This window comes from Medicago truncatula, chromosome 3 (genome assembly GCF_003473485.1).
Source record: "Medicago truncatula cultivar Jemalong A17 chromosome 3, MtrunA17r5.0-ANR, whole genome shotgun sequence".
Taxonomy (NCBI): Eukaryota; Viridiplantae; Streptophyta; class Magnoliopsida; order Fabales; family Fabaceae; genus Medicago; species Medicago truncatula.
In genome coordinates this window covers 15772922-15795113 of record NC_053044.1, presented here as the reverse complement: position 1 = coordinate 15795113, position 22192 = coordinate 15772922, and the positions used below count along the sequence as shown (strand labels likewise).

The following is a 22192-nucleotide window of genomic DNA, read 5'->3' as shown; positions in this document are numbered from 1 at the left end:
GAATTACACTTCCTTCCTTTCTTATGTTAAAATATACACTTCCCTCCCCTCTTATTCAAAACATTTTAAAAAATATTTCACTCCCCTCCTTTGAGAGAAGTTTGAATTACATTCACCTCCCCTATGTTAAAATCTACTCTTTACTCCCTCAATATTTTTTTTTTACTTCTAATAATCTATAAAAAAAAAAATAGTCTAACAAATTTTGAAAAAAATAGTATTAGAGATTCATTTAAATATAATCAAAATTTGAATACATATTTTTCGCTATTTTTTATTCACAATTTCATTAACTTCTAGTTTTAAACCCTATTATAAAATATAAAACAACCAAAAATAACATTAAAATATGTGAAAAATAACTAAAGTCAATTAAGTAATGCTTATTTAAATGTGAATATTATACTGCAAATTATAAATTTAATTATAATTGACAGTTAAATTATAAAAAAACGAATTTATGTTTTTTAAATCGTGATTCAAAATTAGTATATTATAAAAATATTTATTTATGTTAAAATAGATTAAAGTGTAGTATATATTTAATTATTAAGGGAGGGGGTTGAAATTCAAGCATCTCACAAGGGAGGGGAGTATCAAATTTACTTTTCAAAGGAGTGAAGTGTATATTTTAACATAAGTGGGGAGGGGAGTGTAATTCAAGCATCTTTGAGGGGAGGGGAGGAGAGTGTAATTTACTCAAAATAATATAATCTAATAATAATAATAAAAGTTGTTACAAAGTTAATATTGAGATTTGAAATTAATTTAAGGATAATTATGACAATGTAATGAAATTTTAAAGAGATTTGTTCCCCTCCCCTCCCCTTCAAAAAATTGAACCAAACACTTCAAATTAAAAATTTCTCCTCCCCTCACCTCCAAAACTCTAGAACCAAACAGACTCTTATGAATAAAATTGAAAGAGCAATAAACAAACTAAACAAAATGAAGGTGAATTAATACTACAAAATCAATAGTAATAAATTTTAATAAATATTATATTAATGCGGGCTACCCGGAGCTCGGTGGGCTAGCCCGCCATAGGCTCAGGCTTATACGGGCCTGGGCTTAAAATGTCCAGTTTTAAACAGGCTTAATTTTTATGTTCAAGTTCGGTACTTTTTGGGCTTTTACAGCCGAGTAGATCCGATCCGTTTTGACAACTCTAATTATCTCACTTATTTTTTATTTTTTTTAAAAGAATAGATAGTCTCACTTCATCATCATAATTTTTTTTTTGAAAGACTTCATCATCATAATTGAATCCGTCAAAAATCAAATATTTGAATAAGTCAAAAATCAAACATAAATTTGATTTTTTATTTTGGTCTAAATATTTTCGTGTAAATAATTTTTTGGTCTAAGTATTTTCTTATAAATAATTCATCTAGTCATATTTATAAGCAAAAAAGTATTTTGAGATTCATTCAATATATAATGTATCTGATCTTTATAAAGACCAAATACATTATGTATTCAATCAACCTAAAAGGTACATTTTTGTTTATAAAAGTGACTGGAGAGAGTATATTACAAAGAAAAATAAAAAAATTCATATTCATATAAATGCTCTGAACCATTTTTGAATTACAACTACGGTTAAAGTTACACAGAACACAACAATGGGAACACGAAAGAGACTCATCTCTCCAACAACACAACCTTCTTCTCCAGATCAAAAACCTCAACAACAAATCACTGACCCACCAATTGCGCCTCCAAAATGGGGTTTTCTTTTCAAGCTCTCTCTCTTTTCCATCCCTTATTTCTACCTCATCTTCTTCCATTTCACCATTGATTCTCATCTTCGAAGATCCATCATCATCAATGCTGGATTGAGTCTTGTTGGATTCTTTGTTACTGTTAGAATGATCCCTGTTGCTTCTAGATACGTTCTTAAACGGAGTCTTTTTGGTTATGATATTAATAAGAAGGGTACTCCACAAGGGAATGTTAAAGTGTGAGTCTTTCTACAATTTTTTTTTATTTTTTATTTTTTTTATGTTAATTCTGTTCATTAATCATGTGGGTTTGTCTTAGATTTTGATTTTATTTAATAATCATGTTTATCGTTGTTGTTTTCAATGTATTGAATTGACAGAGAATTCATCATTTTGGTGGGATATAGCTTCAGTTTAGGATCATAATAATTTCAGTCATATTTATACATATTTTCTCTTTTCTAATTGAGTGTACATCTAATTATTTGTTTAGACCCTGTTTGGATAAACATATAAGCTATTTCTATAGTAAAAGATACACAAGTTAACGAGTCAAAAGTAGAAGAAATATTGTGTTGTAATCAATGCATTGAACTTAATTTTTTTTACTTTTGATTAATTGAATGCACGAGAATGTTTCTACTTTTGGGTTTCTTAAAATGTGCCAAGTTAGCATGCATGACCCTAAAAGATAAAATAAAGTCATATTAGTTTCGCATAAGTTATAAGCTGTTTTTATAACCTATTCTGGAGTGCTTATGAAATAAGTTGGAAACAACTTATGGACATGTCATAAGTTATTTCCATAAACTCCCCCAAACAGACCCAAATGTGTTTATAATAAGATTAAGTAAGTCAATCCAAACACAAGTGTAATTGCTCCTTCAGTTCTAAAATGAGATATATGTAAATTTCATGTGGAGGTTTAAGCTCCTCTTTTGATCATATACATGTTGTTACCAATTGTTCATCACATCCTTTTGGTTTTTTATGTTGATTATTAGTCTGGGTTCACTCAGTGGTAAGAGCTTAGCATTTTAACCTCGAGGTACTGAGTTTAAATACCCTCTGGGACAGTTGTAACATGGCCATTAGCGTCGCTTTAATAAAAAAAATTCCCTTCCTCAATTTAAAAGAAATATGTGGTTCTCTCTCTTTGAATTCTGATACATGTATTGTAAAATGTCTATGGTGTTACTATTTAGCAGACCAATTATTCTATTTGATAATTCTTCAAATATGGATATGTAAATTATAGTCATTCAGATTGTTCGCCTAGAAGTTAGAATACTTTTTTTACTTCGAGTCGCTGAAATGATATAATTATATTTTTCCTTTATCATTGGGATTCTTGAATGAGGCATCTTCATTTTACATTTTAATTTCATATATATAATAATAAGAATAAGAATGTGGATGTTAAAATGGTTGATGGTTTAATTTAATCATCAACTAATATGCTTGAAACATGTGCACATAGAGATTGAAATGCTCAGGTGTACTCTAGAAGAAAGGTTATATCCTTTGGTTAAAATAGTAAGTTGAAGATGGTAGGAGAAATATTATTAATCTTTTTTAGTACAGTAAAAGTTATAAAATTGAAGCTAAAAAGTTCAATTAGAGAACAAAACTTTAGCTAGGGTGAATTTGGTTTATGTATGTCATGCATGCATAGCAAGAAATAAAATTCTATTCAACTAAATAAATTTTTGGTACTAAAGTTTTGATTGTGCCGTATTTTCCAATGCAGGCCTGAGTCATTGGGTATAGTTGTTGGTATTGTCTTTTTGGTTGTTACAATAGTATTTCAGTATTTCAACTTCACAGCAGATTCCAATGTAATTATATTTTGTAAGTTACAAACTAAAAGTATGGTAATCAAACTAGTCAGGAGGATCATGATTTTAAATTGCGGTTGTTGTTATTCTGCAAACTTTTATATTGCAACAAAGTTCAGCCAATGCAGTCGAAATTGCGGTTGCAGAGACCTCAAATCCTTTATATTGCGCTTGCAATTTTAGTTATCAATCACAATTTAAAATCATTATCCGTACCATACGTCTTGAGAATGATATCAATAGAATATTGGAGCATTTAAATATATCAGAAATTATGATTTTGCAGTGGCTTGTGGAGTACAATGCTGCTTTAGCATGCATCTGTTTCATGACATTGCTTGGATTTGTCGATGATGTCCTTGATGTCCCTTGGAGAGTGTGAGTATACAAGTTTTCATTATTTTCTTCCAGGATTTATTCATGTCAACTAATGTTAGAATAATTTCTTTTTTTTATTTTATGGTCGATGTAAAGAACAGAAAATTAGTACTACCATCAATTGCTGCACTCCCTTTGTTAATGGCATATGCTGGACACACAACCATAGTTATACCAAAACCACTTGTACCACACATTGGCATAGAGATTTTGGATCTTGGTAAGCTTTAGATACCTCTATGCAAATGACGCTTCAAGAGATACTAATAACTCTAAAATCTCATTACCTTGACTTTTTTTTAATCACGCAGGATGGATATATAAACTATATATGGGACTATTGGCTGTTTTCTGCACAAATTCCATCAATATACATGCTGGACTAAACGGACTTGAAGTCGGACAGACAGTGGTTATTACATATGCTGTAAGTCGAAAAGCTTGTATAAGTAAATAAGATATACTTTGGTCATAGAAAATGATTCATACTATGGATTTGCAGATTCTGATACACAATATTATGCAAATTGGAGCGTCAACAGATCCGGAATATAAGCTAGCACATGCATTCTCCATTTACTTGGTGCAGCCATTGCTAGCAACCTCTTTGGCCTTACTTTCTTACAATTGGTATTTAATAGTATATCTCTATCATTTTATTTGAAACCTTATATTCACATATAACTGAGAGTAGCTCGCTGAAAGTCTGTTGTTGTTTTTGTTCTAGGTATCCATCTTCAGTTTTTGTTGGTGATACGTATACATACTTTGCAGGGATGACAATGGCTGTGGTTGGTATTTTAGGCCACTTTAGGTATATCCTTGCTTTATCTGACAAAAATATTAATTTGGCTATCCTTTTTTATGTGTTTTCAGTGCTAATCAAGTTAAAACTTGGAATTAATTTTTCTAATTTCTTGTCTGACTTGAATTTTTCCCTTTCTTTCTGATAAGTGATTTTGCAGTATTTTATGTAAAAACCTGTAGTTTTTCTCTCTGTATGTTAGATAAAATACCTGTTTAGAAAATGGACCATTTGATTTTTCATCTCAACCATAAACTTGTAATAATAACCTTCCGAGTCTATAATGTATAAATATCTCAATTTCTTCCTTCTTCCTTAAAATATTTATAAATATGTTTATTGATTAACTTATAAAAAAGAAGAATGCTTTGGAATAATATGACTTTCTGAGTTTTGTTTCAAATGCTACAATGTATGCGGTCAACGGATGACGTAATTAGCAAGGCATCTACAAGGATCTGGACAAAGAGAGAGAAACATTATTATAAATCTTAAATTTCGTACACTGGGATTTATTGTATTATAATGATTATTATTGTTTGTTTTCTAATAATCTCTCTTTCATTATTTGCTTCAGTGAAACGCTCTTGATTTTCTTCCTACCTCAAGTTTTGAACTTTCTCTTGTCACTACCTCAGGTTTGACACTAACAGAATCTCTCCATTTTGGATAAATTGAATCTCTTCTGAACATGTTTTCTAACATAGGATATACATTTTCCTTCAGCTTTCTGGCTACATTCCATGTCCACGTCATCGTTTGCCGAGGTATGCTTCACATGGATTTAACTAGTTTGATGCATCTTGTTTGGTTGAAATCTCACATGTCATCTACTCATTCAGGTTTGACCCTCAAACTGGACTACTGACCGGAACAAATGATGGAACCCTCGTCAACTTCTTTCTAAGAAAATTAGGCCGGAAATCCGAGAAATCACTTTGTATATATCTTCTTATTTTCCAGGTGATGATTCCCCGCTCTTTTGTTTAATTTTACCTTTTTGGTTTGTAATTCGACTAATATCTAAGTTGAACTTGTATTTTTGTTTTGTTTTGGGGACAGGGTATTGCATGCTGTTTCTGTTTCATGCTGAGGTATTTCCTTGCTGGTTGGTACAAATGAATAACTAAGCTGATAAAGTAAGACATGGAAAATGAGAACCACCTGAGAGATTGCATTGTTGCATAATCATTTTTGTAGAAAATCTTATTTAGTGTAATTGGATATAGGAATTTCTCTTGTTACTTGAATGCTGCATGATAAACATCACAACTTCAAAAAATACACGTTTGGAAATGTTAAACCTAGCAACATTTTATATGTCATACCTTCACAACTAAGTTAATTTCTATTTTATATGATCATCAGTCTTGTAACACCCTAGTATTATCTACTTTATTGTACTCCAATCACGTGTTATGATTCAAAATAGCATATGAAAAAATAGACTTGGGATAACAGAATTGGTTGAAGTAAATGGGCATGTGGCTTGTGATCCCATATGACCATGATGGTCATTACGTTGCCCTTCACAGTGGCAATTGTCTAAAGTGAATACTGAGTATTGGGAGCAATAGGCTCAAGAGTACAACCTGACCTGCTCAATCAGGCTCAAGTTATAGCTCTCAATGGTTGGGATTAACATATCAATTTATTTTGACCATGATAGTCACATTATAGTGTAATTCTTTCTTTACGTTGTGAATATCACGGGGTAATATAGCACGATCTATATGCACATTGAATTAGGATGATTTGTTACTCTGATTTTAACAATACTTTGATAATTTTAACAATAGAATATTGATGAGGATTTTTGACGTGGTCGAAATAAGAAAGGAGCCTAAACCTTGCAAAAGTAGATGTTCGGTAGTTCAACTAGTTTGAGGTAAGAGATTAGAGAAATTGATGAGTTAAATGTCCAAGATGTGACAAGAAACAAAATATTAACATAACTAACATATTGACATTTATCATTAAAAAAACGTTGTCAAATAGCAATACAAACAATAAATTTGGGTTGTTTTGTCAATCTTATTTTAGATGTGGCAGTAGTAAAAATAAAGAGGATTGCAAGGGAAGGAAAACGATACAATTTTCAACAAGAATAAAATTAAATTTGATAAAAAAATAAATAAAAAAAACTTCAGTCAAATTGGAGAAAACATGTCCTTGAAGTTCTCCCTTCTATACTGAGTACTGACTTCTATGTCCTTTTATCTTTTATAATTACCAATCATGCCCCTGAAGTGGAGTTTGCACCCAAAACTTACTACACATTTTTTTGGGTAATATTTTTGGGTAATATACTTGAGTGTTCTTTGCTCAATAAAGGTTAACTTCTACTCCCTCTGGTCTCAAATGCAAACAACTTTTCACTTTTTAGGTTCATTCAATATAGACCACATGCAATATTTATTGAATGCACCTAAAAAGTGAAAAATTGCTTACATTTGAGACCGCAGGAAGTACAACATCTTCATTTCTGACTTAGCCCAATCAAACTTCTTTTAACCTTATACTTAATTTTGGTGAAAAAAAAATCCTTATACTTAATTGTTATTACTCGAGAACTAATTAATTAAACTCAATAGTTGTTTTCAGTTCTATTGTCTAATTAATGTTTTTGGGATGTTACAGTTGTTATTGCAGTATGATAAAATTTGAGATAATAGAAGTTAAGACAAGTTAATACTGAACTGTTATTTTGAGGTTTGTCTAAGCCTGTTTAGTGTAGTATGTCACTGGTAATGTTCCAATCAAACAAATATTAAGACGTGAAATATGTATTTATATAGTATGCCACATAAAAACACTGAATAAAAGACAATTTACTCATGCTGCATCAAGTGAGGAAGAGTATAGCAATATTTCCATTCTCAGCCTATGTCTCAAATGAGTCGAGCTACAGAGTCAAGCTAAGCTTTTGTTTCTATCAAAAATGATTAATCTGATTCCTGTCACTAAGGCCCGTTTACAAATCGTATATCATTCAAATAGCCTTAGTCAACATCCATAGCATGCTCACTAGTAGTGCCGCTGGACCACAGCTTTATGGTGCGATCATGGGAGACGGTAACAATATACCCACCATCTGCAGACAGTAAAAATACATGCCAAAATCAGTACAAGGGAGGCAAAAATAACATGGACACATACGAACCATGCTAATCTCTTAAGTATCGGACAAGTTACATGATTATAGTTTGAAGCTTTTATATTGTGTGACAAGAATATATTCCACTGGAAAAAAGTACAAATACCTTTAAAGCACATAAACTAGGACATACAAAGAAAACAGTTCCCAAACACAACAACTGGCACATATTACATATATTGCTCGATCTTGGAACATAAGATGTTCTATTTTTTCCTTTTGTGATGATAATGTTTCGAAAACACACTCAAGGTTTGCACTCCATATTTCTAAACAAATTTCTAGCTTATAAGCCACATGAGAAGTTTTTTTTTCTCTCTTTTCTGAAACGGCAAATTATATTATTGAAGGCCGTTTCCCAGAACAAGTTGTAACAGGGAGGGCGAGAGAAATACAACACTGTGGCAGACCTAAATGTGTGACAACAACCACCTGGCTGGTCCACAGAAAGAAAAAAAATGAAACCAAAAACTAATACACCCAACTCAAAGAGCCCAAAGGCCAAGCCTAAATCAGAAAACCAAAACCACCTAAAGAAAAACAACTAGTGCAGTCACGGGATAAACAACCAAACACAGGGACAGCAGGCACACCAGAATAACATCTCCTAAGGAAAAACAGCCTCTGAACCTGCACAGTGCCGAAAACAGTGCACAGCAAACGGAAACCAGTGGAGATTCCAGCCGGAATTTGCCCAGAGATAACGACAGAACAGGAAAACACGCAGACACGGCGATAAAGCGGACTGCCCATGCTCTAATCAGACCCAGAAACTACTCTCAGCATTCTCAGTCCGCGAAGCTGTCAATACGGTACCTATACTGTAAATAACTCAAAAGACAGTATCCGGGGTCCCAACGCCACATGAGAAGGGTATGTAAAAGGAAAATAAAACCCTCATTTTTCAGCATGGCAATATGATAATAAACGAATGAAAAACCATTGCTCCGGATTTCCTTTCACTTTGGCAACACTGCATAATCTGGAGTAGAGATCATTTTCATAAATGGGAGATCTCCGTTGTTATGGTTTTGAATGCATAAACGACTATCTCACTATAATAAGAAATGTGTGTCTTTACACCTAACACTAATGGAGCTTTCCACTACTTTTGGAAAATGGAGAGAATTCTTACCCCCTCAGTCTGTGGCAAGAAGGAAACACATGCAGTAAAACAAAGCTTGCATATTTTTTTGTTTCACTGAATTTTCCAGGGAAGCTTGCTTGTTCAGTTAATTACAACAAACTATTCCGATATATATATTCATTACCATTTCAAAACATCCTCTAGTTAACTTTTTAATTCATCATTTACAATTGAAGGCAGAACATGGGTGAGGTCAAATGGACACATCAATCACATAATAATGGAATAACACATAAATTAGCAAAAAAGGTGCCACATATGTATAATTCATTTATAAGATAGAAATCCTACCTCCAAGAACATCCAGAGAAGTAACTTTAGCTTCATGTCCCAATAGTGTCTTCACAGGCTTAAAGTCCCGGCCTGACCAAACCTGGAGTTAACACATAAATATAAGTATACTCAAACGAAATAAACTACTAAATGACTTCTTTACAAGAATAGTTATTCTAGGTAGAAAGAAATTGAAAGGTATACCTTGGCCGTCATGTCATATGAGGCAGTTACCAAAAAGTAACCCTCCTGTGGCTCAAATTTGACCTGTGATATTAGATTAGAGTGCGCGGGAATGGTGTACAAAGACTTCTTCTTCCTCAAGTCCCAAATACGACAAGTGTTATCTTCACCACCGGTGGCTAAATGATATCCATTGGGAGAAAAACTGATGCCAAGAATCTAAAAATGAAATTTAAGAATGGTCAGCCTGACAAATATTGATGGAAAAACAGATAGAAAGATGGATAAAAGAGAAGAGGGCGATCCTTGATATCTTACCGATTTGACATGACCTTCTAGTGCAAGAACACTTCTCCCAGTTCGAAGGTCCCATACACGAGCCAGAGCGTCTAGTCCACAAGACGCAGCTAACGATCCATCATGATGGAAATCCAAACCATATACACTTCTACTATGGCCTTCTTGAAGAAGCAACTCCTCTTCTGTTTCAACATCCCATAACCTCCATGTCTTGTCGTAGCTAGCAGTGCCCAAGTACTTCCCTGATGGATGGAAGGCAATGCGTGCAAGACGTTCAAGATGACCCTTAAATGTTCCCAAAAGAGCTCCTTGATCATTCCAATACTTTGCTGTCCGGTCAGCAGAGGCAGTTGCTAAATGATTTTTGTGCACAGGAGAATAAGCAACATCAGTAGCACGCTGGGTGTGCCCCTTCAAGGTAGAAACTTTTTTAACATTAGGCATGCTCCACAACTTGGTAGCTCCAGTGAAAGAACTAGAAAAGAAAAAAAGCCATTAGAAGATTAGACAAGGCAAGTAAGATGGAAAATTAAACCTTAAGCTGCACAATTTGCAAAAAAGACATACCAGGTAGCAAGCCCTTTTCCATCCCGGGAGAACGAGCAACCAGTAAGTGGTCGATCATCTCCGATTTCACTGAATTCAAGATTCAAATTCGCTGCCTGCTTCAATGTCCAATCAATCTCCGCATCCACATCTTCATCCGGATCCTCTCTTCTTCTCTGGGCACGTTGAATACGCAATGCGGCCTTTACTAAAGAATATTTCGCAATATCAATCCTTGCATCAAGGAGAGACTTTGACCCTTCAGTGTAAAAAGGATACTGCAGATCATCCTCAGCCTCATCTTTTGGAGCAGAAGTTGCGGCCTCTTCATCCTCAAGAGCTTTCATTAGCTTTTCCAGCTGACCATCCGCATCCAGCTTTGCCATAATCATCCGCAACCTATCTCGTCTCTCCATCTCCCTCTCACCAAAGAGAGTAATCGGCTCACCAAGATGGCGAAGACGGGCCCTCACTGCCATGTCATTGGTGGGAACAGCAAGAGCAGCAGCTCGCCTCCTCATCATAAGGTCTTGCATGGCTTTCTCCTGCCGCTCCCTCACCAGTCTACTCTCTTCTGATATCTCATACTCCCCAGTACCCTTATTAATTCTGGTGGCTGCACCATCATCATCATCCGAATCAGAATCACTAGACCCAACCTCGCCATTTTGCGGTACCGGCGGCCTAATAACCGGTGGGCGGATTGGGAGCGGTGCCAGAGGTCGGACAAGAGAGGAAGGAGCTGTAGGAATTGGAGCCAGAGGTGGCAAGACAGGAGTAATAACCGGTGGTTGAGTTGGCTGGGACGAAACTAGAGGGTTTTGATCTTGAATATCAGAAACAGGTACAGACGATTCAGTCGTTGTTGAATTTTCCATCTCCACTTTCATGATTCCTAGCAAAGAAATTAAACAAAATCTTAAAATTTTGTAAAACCAAACTATAGCACATTAATTAAAAACAAAAGTGTTGTAATATCGTGAAAGAACCAGAATTACAAAAGCAAAAAGAATGCATAAAGGAATAGAAAACTCTAAGTAGCATAGTAAAAATCCTTATACTAATTAATCAAATATATGTTTTGAAAGTGTAATAATTCATTACATATTACACTAACACGAATTTACAAAACACAAGAGTAGTTTTACAGCATCATCCCATAAATCTATAACTCATATTATCTTTGAGAACATTTATCGAACAGTTTAGATGCAATTTGAAAAACTAAAAGAAAAATAAGAATTGTTACCTCAAACGACCAACCTTCAAAATCCCTTGCGCTCTCTGGGATCACAAATTCAGTGTCTCTGTTCGCTCGGTTGTGTTGTGCTGTGTGTGTGAGTAAAGAAGAAAATGCGACTCACTCACTAATTAATTGTTTCTTCCAATATTTAGATAGTGAAGAGAATTAAAAAAAACAGAAAGAAAGAAACTTGTTGCTTCAAATTCATCTTCCTTCCGCAAAAGATATGCGGATGTAGTGTCTAGATCCAGCAACCATGACCTGACCATGGTGTTGAAGGGATTTTCTATCTGGTATTAGAAAGTTTACGGGAAGGAAGGTGTTTAAGACTATTTATTATTGAAAACTTGAATGAAGAAAATTAGAAAGGGGCTGTAGATCTAGTTAGAGAGAAGGGAGGCGCAACATAACCGGTATAGGGTTTAGGTTTTCACTGCTCACCTTTTATTTCTTCTTTTTATTTTTAATTACATTTCATTTTATTTGAGATATATAGTAACTCCCTTGCCTTTTTTTTTTCCTTCTAATAATAACTTTTCTTAGGGAGGGTTATAATAATAACTTAGGTACCGTTTGGTCCGGCTATTTTTCAGCTTTTCTACGTTTTTAAGGAGAAGTTAGGCCAAACACAATATCAATAAAGTACCTTCGAAAAAGAGTACTTTTTTTAGAATGCATAAAATTGAATGGAATGAGCTTTAACCAAAAGTTGTTGAATGCTACTTCAAAAAACTATTTCTCCCCAATTTATTTCACAAGCATCTCTCTTCAACTCCCGCCGGCAACCTTTTGTTTTATTTTTTCAATACGCTTTTTTCATCCTTTTTTTTTTTTTTTAACCGGTCCATTTAATTTTTTAATGAGGTTCCATTTAAGTTTATTATCTATTTTTTTAAGGAATTTTATTATCTTTTTATCACTTATATATTAATTTCAATATCTTTTGATCATCACAACCACGCAAATATTTGTATTCACGCTGTCAATGAATGACACCGAATATTTTTATTCCCTTTCTTCAACCACGGAAATACACACACACATTAGTGTTTAGAGTAATACTTTATGTTCCTCTTTCTGTTTTTTTTTTGTTATGCTAATGCGTATAATTTTTGTTAGTGTTGTGTAATGCGTATAATTATTTTTATAAAATTTTGATTTTAATTAAAAGTACAAGTGTAGTTGCCTAAAAAAATTATACTTATATATAATTTACACATTTGTATTGTAACAAACTATGCATATCTTTTTCTTATTAAAAAAACTAAACATATCTTTTTCAATGACACCAGCAATGTAACAAATATAATATTATATATATAAATTCTTATCTTTTTGACCAACACTAAAAATATGGTATTCTTATAACAAAATTTGTTATAGAGTATAATTGGAAAAGAAAAAACCAATTATTCTCATTATATATACACACATATACATATTATAGATATGATTGAGCGTGACGAAGAAAGCAATATAAATGAAGAAATCAGTTCATATAATCCAGGAAGAGTGCAAGATGGAGGCTACATGAATAAAGTTAGAAATCAAATAGGAGTTGCGTTGATGGAGAGTAGAAATATTTGAGTTTGTGATGATTTATGTCTTTAAAAAAAAATGATTATTGTTTTTAATTTTCCAAACTACTTTGATATTATTTATGTTATTATTTGAGCCTCCTTAAATTATTTATCCTATTCAAATATTTAACAAGTCGTTTATATGATGATACAAATTTGTATTCATGTTACACAAAATAAACGTCATTGAGTAAATATAGTATTGATAAAAATATATCTTTTATATTTTAAACATTTTTTCCTTTCAAAAAATATTTTAGACATTTTTTTATTTATTATGTTAATTCATAATGAATTCAAAATTTTTTTATTTATAGACAATGCATAAATATATGCAAGGTCCCGGGTTCGAACCCCAGACACCACCAAAAAATAATAAATTCAAAGTTTTGTACAATATTTTGCCAAACAACTTTTAACTCAAAAATAACTTTAGAACTAAAAAAAAAATAAAGAAATCAAATAGCTTTAACCTTTTTCTTAAAGAGCTTTATTTTAACTTTGTTTTAAAGTAGCTTTTAGACCGAAAAAAAGTCTGGCCAAACGGTACCTTAGTTTGTCTTTTATTCTTCCGTTGGCTTTTTTTTTGTAGGAGTTTTTATTTTATTTTTAATAAGGCATAGCTTTATTGAAAATGATTTTGTTGTTGATCAACTTGGAAATCAAGCAAAGTCTTTTTTTAGTTCAACATGTGAAACTTGGTATAGTTTGGACATTTTGACTTGTAGGAAAATATTTGAATGTCCTCAATGCTTGCGTAATTGCTTACTATCGTAAAGCAACGATTCTTTCCTTTTTTTGTCAACATAGTGTTGTATTTATTTTTGCTTGTACAATTTGCAGCCCCTAGATCCGCTGCAGTGAAAAACATTAAGGAAAAAATTATTTAATGCGAATTGGAATGGAATCTCAAACATTAAACACGCAATTACACACATTGATCAATCTCAACCATTAATCAATCTCAACCATTAGTTAAGATCTCTATTAAAAAAAGAAAATTTTATGGTGAAGTCATTAGAATGACTTTTCAAAAGTGTTGTGAGTAACACCTCACTATTTATACAGTGATATCAAAAGTTTTGTCCCCTTAGTATCATCAATTCATCAGATTAACAAGAATACACTTAATCTAACTTTATCCTACCTTGTTTTAAGTGTAACACCCCACAAAGTGTAACACTCGTATGATATCAACAACTATGTTTGCATGTTAAAGATGCCAACGATAAAATAGTACGGTAAGTCCAAGATGTTGCAAGCATTACTAGATAAATTACTACTGATCATTAATCAGTAATCAACAATTTAAAAATAAATCAAACATTAAGATTAAAATTAATTTTTTCAAAAAAGTCAGTTTCACGAGTGCACCATAGAAGCTCCCTTAAAAAAATGAATAAGAGTCTAGTTGATATTACAAATTTTTGAAATACATACATTTATATTATTTATAATTTACTTCAAAACTATAATAATCAACTCAAAAGAAATAGACAGAATCTCGATCATTTGTTAACATGTGTCTTAAGAGTACATGTTAAATAACTTAAAATTGATAATTTTACATGTGTAAAATCAATATGTTGACTATTTAAAAGTTGGTTGCGTGACTTTTTTTTTTAAAGTTGGTTGCATGAGTTTTCTACATTAAGTACATTAATGTGTGCCCAATACCAATATAAGTTTTAGCCTCACAAAAGTGTCTCATTTAGACATGGCAATGGGACGGATCGGGGGCGGGTTTAAGCATCCTCGTCTCCGCCCCCGCTCTCATCCCCAAACCATATCGAAGGTAAAAATTGAACACCCAACCCCGCCCCTAATGTGGACGGATCTCCTGGACCCGCCTCTGCTCCCACCCGCAAAAACTCTATTTTTTTATTATTTTTTTGACAAAAATAAACGATATTCATTCATTCAAATTGATAGAGTACATCAATACAATACAAATTCAAATTCGCTAAAAACAAAAAGGATGAATCTGTGAGCAAACTCACGGCATCCATGTTAATAGCATAAAACGGCAAAGTACATATGCCTACAAATATGACTAATATGACTGTAATCATGTCTCCGGAATACTCATGTCTCCAGATCTGCAATGTTGACGACGCCAAAGTCATTGTCATTGATCGGATCTGCACTTGCTCAAAGCTGATCTTTCAACCTGAATCAAATAAACACCGCACTAAGACGGGAAATCAAAAACACACCGCACAAAGACGGGAAATCAAAACAAACAGAGTCGTTCAGAGACGAGGAAATCACAAAAACAAACAAAAGAAAACAGAAAATATGTGAAATCACTTATTCAATTAGGATAGAAGGAAAAACAATTTAGAGGAGTGATTTTTGGGTCAAAATTGACTCTAAATCACCCCTCTGAAAAGAAGAAGACGAAGAAAAGGGCGACGACTAGGGTTTGAGAAGGAGAGAAGAGAGAGGAAGAAAGGGGAAAAAACTCTATTTTTTATAAAATATTTAAAAAATGCATATTTTTTCATTATTTTTTAGCAACAAAAAACAATAATTATATTAATAATCCTCTTTAAAAAAAATTATATTAATAATTAAATATCTCTTGGATCGGATATCGAGTTTTAAAAAAAAACAATAATTATATTAATAATTAGATTGAAGAAGATGAGAAGATTCTTCTTCATCCAGAACTGAAAGGAAAAACCAGAGAAGAAATGAGTTTAGAACCTTACTCAGGGACACAAATTAGATCAAGCATAATGGGAATTCCGGTTCGCATTAACGAGGAAGTTATAGCTTTTGTCCTCAGAAGGCCAGCTACAGGAGATTATAAAGCTGGTATCACTAAAGTAAAAGATAGTCCTTGGAATGAGATTGTAAATCAGACTATCTACAACAAAGCAACAAAGGGCACGTCTTCTGATATGACTGCTCAAACCAGAATGATGCTGAAGATTCAGAATGAGAATCTGCTACCAAAAGGTGGTGGTAGTGATCAGCCTTCACTGGAGCACAAGATCCTCCTTCATTTCTTCATAACAGGCGTAAAGGCAAATGTGCCCAGATACATCTTCAGGCATATGGTAAACAGCTCAGAGAGAGCCAGCTGAAAAATAGGTGTTGGGTGCCCTATGGAAGGCTTCTTTCTGAAATCTTTCATCAAGGAGGTCTTCTCGATCTTCTTGAGGAAGTGGATTTCTTCACTGATGATCAACTGGGAACTGTTACAGGAAAGATCATCAATGCAGAAACTCTGAGGTCCATGGATCTGATCAGTGCAAAGGATGTTAAGAAGCTGAGCACAGATATGATAGAATCTGATGCTAAATCAGCCCTGATGAAGGACTTTCCTCCGATATGCAAACAAGACCCTCTGGATGTTCAGATGCACTACATCAGAGAACATTTTGAGAGAACTAAGGTCAAAATCAGCTTGAAGGATGTTCCTGAACAGATGTATGGAGGAGCTCTTCCTATTGCCAAGAGCAGGAAGACAAAGAGCAAAGCCTTGACCAAGGAAGAATACTTGGTAGAAGAAGTTCCAAGTAAAGCTTCTAAGAGATCAAAGGCTGCTGATAAGGATGGTGAAGCTGCACCTAAATCCAAGAAGGCTAAGACTGTCAAGACTGAAGGTTCAACTGTTTCTGCTTTTGAGGAAGTTATTCAGAAAAATAGAAACAAAGAGCCAGAGGTTCGAGATGCTGCTAGGGAAGCTGCTCTTCGTGAAAAGGCTATCAGAAAGGAAGCTGCTCTCCAATCTATCAGAAGCAAAAGAGCAAAAGGAGAGAGAAGTGTTCAGGAGCGTATGAAGGAAGCTGCTGAACAAGCCAGAAGAGAATCTGAAGAGCCTAGTCCAAAGAAGGCTAAGAAGCCAGTGCCAATGGAAATGCCTTGTTTCAGAGTCACTCCTGAACAAGAGCAAGAGGCTAGAGAAATTGCTGCAAAAGAGATTGCAAGGAGAAAGCAAATGGCTGAACTCTACAAGAGAGAGAGAGAGAGATGAAAATCTTAAAGCAGCAGGGTATGAGGTGGATGCTGAGAAAGCTGCTATTATTAACTCATTAGCTGCTGAATTGGAAGAGGAAACTGTCAAGGAAGGAGCTACTTTATTAAAGCAGGCTCTGAAAGCTAAGAATGTTTCAGGAGCAACATCTTCAGAAGCTCCTAGATCAGAAGCTCCAAGAACAGAAGCTGCTAAACCAAAAGTTCATCCATCAGGTATTCCTTCAGTTCCTAAAGCTTCAATCAATGTTCAGACTTTCTCCCTTCCATCTTCACCCTCTTCATCATAACCCTCCTCCTCATCCTCCACTGACTTAGATGACATTCCTCTGAGTCAGCACATCAAACAAAGTCTACCAAACTTCAAACCTTCAAAAACAACCTCTTCTGAAACAGACTTTGAACAAATACAAATCAATTTCTCCAAACAAAGGATAAAGATCTGTGAGAACCTGCCTAATGATCATTTCTTCCAACCACCTATCTATGAACCTTTAAACGTTCAATACCCAGAAACCAACCAAACACCACAAAAAGCCTCTGAAGTAGCTTCAGAAGCAACTACTTCAGAAGACCCCCAACAACATGAAACTTCAACTCTACACAACCTAGAAAAACATTTAGGAGGTGAATTGCAACCAACCCCCACAAAGGCCTCTAAAACAGTCCCTGAAAAGACTGTCTTAGAAAACCAACCTGGAACCTCAACCAGCCAAGAGCAAAGTGTTCATGAACAAACTGTTCATGAACAAGTTGCCTCTGAACTACCCCAAACAAACCAACAACCAGAAAACCTTAATCACTCACCAATTCCTGAGCATCAAACCACTTATGACCAACCTTCTTCATCTCATTCAACACACATTCCAGAATCAATACCTATCCCAGATACCATCCTTGAGTCTGAATACATTGATGAAGAGCTTCAAAGGATTAGTGATGAAATTCAAGGACTTGTTCTACTCAGAAAAGTTCCTTCACTTTCAGTTCACTATGAAGACCAATGGATGAATCTTAAAGCTGGTCTGAAGAAGGATTTCGCTGAGTTGCTGGAACTACTAAGTGAAAAATGCATCACAACTCATGCTGATTTAATGAAGAAGCGTTTGGAAGAACTTCACTCTGCTGAGAAAGAGGAAGAGAAAGACTCTGTGCTTCTGTTAGCCAATACTCCTTTCTTTCCAGAAAATGATTATGTATCAAGAGGAGATAGAATTCGTCAAGGGCTGAAAAGAAGACTGAGAGCTAAGAATGAAGAAGTTCAGAAAGCCAAGCAGAAATCTGATACTTTGGAAGAAGTAGTGAACAAGCAAGCAGAAGAACTCAAGAATCAATCTGAGCAGATCAAGTACTTGATGGAACAAGTCTCTAAACTAGCCAACCCTTAGTTGCACACCATTTTTTTGCGTGTTTAGATTTTGTTTTAAGTATAAACTTGCTCTGTTTATGTATCTTAAACTTGCTCATCATGTATCAATTGCATATATTCATTGCTTCTGAATCAAATTGCATGTTAATATTTTATGCTCTGATACTTATGTTTATTTAAAGATTAAACTCATGTGCTCTGATGCCTATTTACAAACTCTGTCTTTTGTTTTATTTACTTTTTGTTGATGACAAAAGGGGGATTAGTTGTATAGTATTTTTAGGCTCTGAGCCCCATTAAATTAACTTGATTAAGTTAACTTTTTGCTCTGAACCAATTTTTCTTAAAAAGCTTGGTATTATTTTAATACTTCTGAAATTTTATTAATTACCTTGTGCGGATTATATTGAAATTTAATTAACAAGTATAGAATTTAGGGGGAGCTTTCAAACCTCACCTTAAAGGCTATTAGACTCAGGGGGAGCTTACAAACCTCATACCCAAAAGTCAACGTGTTAATTAGGTTAACAACAATTGAACATTTTTAAATACTATTGTTTGTCATCATCAAAAAGGGGGAGATTGTTGGAACAAAATGTGTTTTACAATAAACCTTAAATAGTTAGGAGGAGATTGTTAGAACAATATGTGTTTCACAATAAACCTTAATGAGTTTTGATGATAACAAGGTATTAAAAATTGTCAATTGGTTATTGCTAACAATTGTTCAAGTGCACAGGACCATATGCAAAGTCATTCAATTTCAATAGGTCTTGGAAGAACAATAGAGAGCAAAGGAATCCAAAGCGTCTGAAGAAAACTGCGTCTGAAGCTAAGAAGTGCTTCTGAAGTAACAAGTGCCTCTGAAGTGATGACGTCATCAGAAGGCATCAGAAGCAGAAGTCATCAGAAGCAAGATTTCATCAGAAGCTATATCATCACCAGAAGCTACAAGTGATCAGTAAATTTAAACTGAAGATTCAAAGGAGCTTTTTTTCGTTTCAACCTCGTCTAGAAGAACGAAGAATTGCAAGGGAGGTATCAACGGTCATTTACAAAGCACTGGGTACTTGTCCTTCATTTTCAGCGTTGACAAAGTACAAGTGTACAACCACTACCTCCACTACCCTGTTCTTGTCCACGCTACAAGACAAGACAACAGCTCTACCTGCAGAATTTGTTCCTTCAAGATAGGAATGAATTTGAAGTTAATTCTTCAAAGGACTTCATCCAAATCAGGCAAAAGATTACTGGTGGATGATCAAAGGAACTCAACGACTCTTTAGACGTGCTAAAAATCTCAACGTCTCTTTCACACCTCCATATAAAGGAAGTGAAGACTTGAAGAACAAGAGAGAGACATCACAAGTTAAAAGCGCACAAACTCTGCCAAAATTGTTTCTCAAAAGCACTTTGAATTTCTTCACTGATTTGATATATCTTAGAAATTCTAGAGAGTCTTTTATTGCATTGTATTGTGAACACCACTGATTGTATATCAAGTGTTCAAACTCAAACATATTTTCTGTGTAATTCTGTTTGAATAGAAGTCTCTTGCTTTAGTGCTTGAGCATTGGAAGTCTCTTGCCTGCGTGCTTGAGCATTTGAGAAGTCTCTTGCCTGCGTGCTTGAGCATTTGAGAAGTCTCATACTTGAAAGTATTGAGCAGTTGTAATCTGTGAGATTATTGATTTAGTGAAAATCTCCTTGGAAGTGCAAGGGTAGACTACTTCCGGATTGTGGAAGGAACCAGGATAACTGCTTGTGTCTCTCTTTCTTTTCTCTGCTCTGTTTTTATTCCGCTGCATATCTAATTCTGAACATCACATCAGAAGCATTCCTAACCAGCTTCTGAAGTGTTATCAGAAGAAGGATTTTAAAAGAGAAAAAGAAAACACAATTCAACCCCCCCTTCTTGTGTTTTTCTCACCTTTACAGTCCATACCACCAAAACAACTTCTTCAAATCATGATACATTTTCGTAGCTCCTGGGTGAATACTCAAGCTACTTCTGTGACTCTCCTCAAGAATCATCTTCTTAATCTCTTCATCGTCTGGAATACAAATTCTACCTCGAAACCTTAATACACCTTGATCATCGATCTTGAAATCACTATCTTCAATCTGATTACTAGTAACCAACAAATCCACAAACTTGACATCAACTTTCTGTGCTTCCTTAATACTTTTCAAAAATTCATTATCAATCTTCAACATTCCTAGCTTAACACTCTGAGATGACATTTCACAGACTAAACTCAAATCTCTGAACTGTTCAAGCAACTCGAACTCTTTTACCATCATAGCGGACATGTGTAAATTCTTCCTACTCAAGGCATCTGCAACAACATTAATTAGCTTTACCCGGATGATAATTCAAACCAAAATCATAATCTTTTAACAACTCAAGCCATCTTCTCTGTCTCATATTCAATTCCTTCTGATCAAACAAATATTTCAAACTCTTGTGGTCACTAAACACTTCAAATCTCGAACCATACAAGTAATGTCTCCATATTTTCAATACAAAGACCACATCAGCTAACTCCAAATCGTGCGTAGGATAATTCTTCTCATGAATCCTCAACTGTCTTGAAGCATAAGCTACTACTTTACCATCTTGCATAAGCACACCACCTAAACCCAACTTGGACGCATCACAATAAACAACAAAAGGTTCATCGCGTTATACTCATAATGTCCAGGTGCATTTGTAACACCGAACGACATCACCTTATACTCATAATGTCCATACCGCATTCTAAAAGCTGTCTTCTGCATATCTTCATCTTTCACTTTAATCTGGTGATAACCTGACCTCAAATCAATCTTGCTGAAAACACGTGCACCCACTAATTGATCCATCAAATCATCAATTCTTGGAAGTGGATACCTATTCTTTATCGTTACCTTATTCAACTATCGATAATCAATGCATAACCTCATACTGCCATCTTTCTTCTTTACTAACAAAACGGGCGCTCCCCAAGGCGAAACACTTGGTCTTACAAACTTTTTCTCAAGCAAATCCTCTAATTGTTTCTTCAACTCAGTCAACTCAGAAGCTGACATACGATAAGGTGTCATAGACACAGGCTTCGTTCCAGGAACAAGATCAATAGAAAATTCAACTTCCCTTTCTGGAGGCACATCAGGAATTTCATCAGGAAAAACTTCAGGGAAATCGCATACCACTTGTAGCTTGTCAATCACCGCTCGATTCTCAATAGATAAATATGCCATTAAGGAGAACATTAGAATTCCATCTCGTTCTAACTGCTTCAGCTGCTTAGTAGATAAAAATTCTGCGCCACTTTCCTCTTCAGCAGAAGAGAAATACACCGACTTACTAAAACAATTAATATGAACATGGTTGTACTCTAACCAGTTCATACCTAGAATCACATCCATACCACTCAAAGGCAAACAAACCAAATCAATTTCAAAATCACGATCAAACATAGACAAAGGACATCTTAAACATACGAAAGAAGTAGTCACTGAACCCTTAGCTGGAGTTTCGACAACCATCTCTCCATTCATATTTGACATGGGAAGACCCAACTTAGAAGCACAATCAATAGCAATAAAACAATGTGTAGCACTAGGATCAATAATAGTAACTAAAGGTGTATTATCAATAAAACATGTAGCTCTGATCAAAT

The 22192-nt window shown here is 34.5% G+C and overlaps 2 protein-coding genes across 3 annotated transcripts; one reads left to right on the top strand and one right to left on the bottom strand.

Moving 5' to 3' along the window:
- The first annotated feature begins 1576 nt into the window (after positions 1-1576).
- LOC25488882 (UDP-N-acetylglucosamine--dolichyl-phosphate N-acetylglucosaminephosphotransferase) lies at positions 1577-6109 on the top strand. Its single transcript, XM_013604037.3, has 11 exons — positions 1577-1963; positions 3475-3562; positions 3849-3940; positions 4042-4160; positions 4252-4367; positions 4443-4570; positions 4668-4754; positions 5323-5383; positions 5472-5512; positions 5588-5708; positions 5808-6109. The coding sequence occupies exons 1-11, from the start codon at positions 1626-1628 to the stop codon at positions 5865-5867; spliced, it is 1251 nt and encodes a 416-aa protein (XP_013459491.1). The 5' UTR covers positions 1577-1625; the 3' UTR covers positions 5868-6109.
- A 1389-nt stretch (positions 6110-7498) lies between these two features.
- LOC25488880 (U4/U6 small nuclear ribonucleoprotein PRP4-like protein) lies at positions 7499-12002 on the bottom strand. Of its 2 annotated transcripts, none has more exons than XM_039832316.1 (6): positions 11785-12002; positions 10373-11246; positions 9824-10280; positions 9527-9724; positions 9341-9422; positions 7499-7839 (listed from the first exon to the last, which is right to left on the bottom strand). In XM_039832316.1, the coding sequence occupies exons 1-6, from the start codon at positions 11861-11863 to the stop codon at positions 7748-7750; spliced, it is 1782 nt and encodes a 593-aa protein (XP_039688250.1). In that variant the 5' UTR covers positions 11864-12002; the 3' UTR covers positions 7499-7747. The 2 variants fall into 2 exon arrangements, with proteins under 2 accessions (XP_039688250.1, XP_013459489.2); XM_013604035.3 differs by having other exon boundaries at positions 11601-11976.
- Between the last annotated feature and the right edge of the window lie 10190 nt (positions 12003-22192).

What these genes read in the sequence shown, in the direction of transcription:
- LOC25488882 (XM_013604037.3), top strand. Translation starts at nt 1,626, where the DNA reads ATGGGAACACGAAAGAGACTCATCTCTCCAACAACACAACCTTCTTCT. An exon ending in GGTATTTTAGGCCACTTTAG is followed by an intron (nt 4,755 to 5,322) that starts GTATATCCTTGC and finishes TATTTGCTTCAG; the next exon opens with TGAAACGCTCTTGATTTTCT. An exon ending in TTCTCTTGTCACTACCTCAG is followed by an intron (nt 5,384 to 5,471) that starts GTTTGACACTAA and finishes ATTTTCCTTCAG; the next exon opens with CTTTCTGGCTACATTCCATG.
- LOC25488880 (XM_039832316.1), bottom strand. Translation starts at nt 11,863, where the DNA reads ATGGTCAGGTCATGGTTGCTGGATCTAGACACTACATCCGCATATCTT. An exon ending in AGATGAATTTGAAGCAACAA is followed by an intron (nt 11,247 to 11,784) that starts GTTTCTTTCTTT and finishes TTTCTTTGCTAG; the next exon opens with GAATCATGAAAGTGGAGATG. An exon ending in CATATGACATGACGGCCAAG is followed by an intron (nt 9,423 to 9,526) that starts GTATACCTTTCA and finishes TGTTAACTCCAG; the next exon opens with GTTTGGTCAGGCCGGGACTT.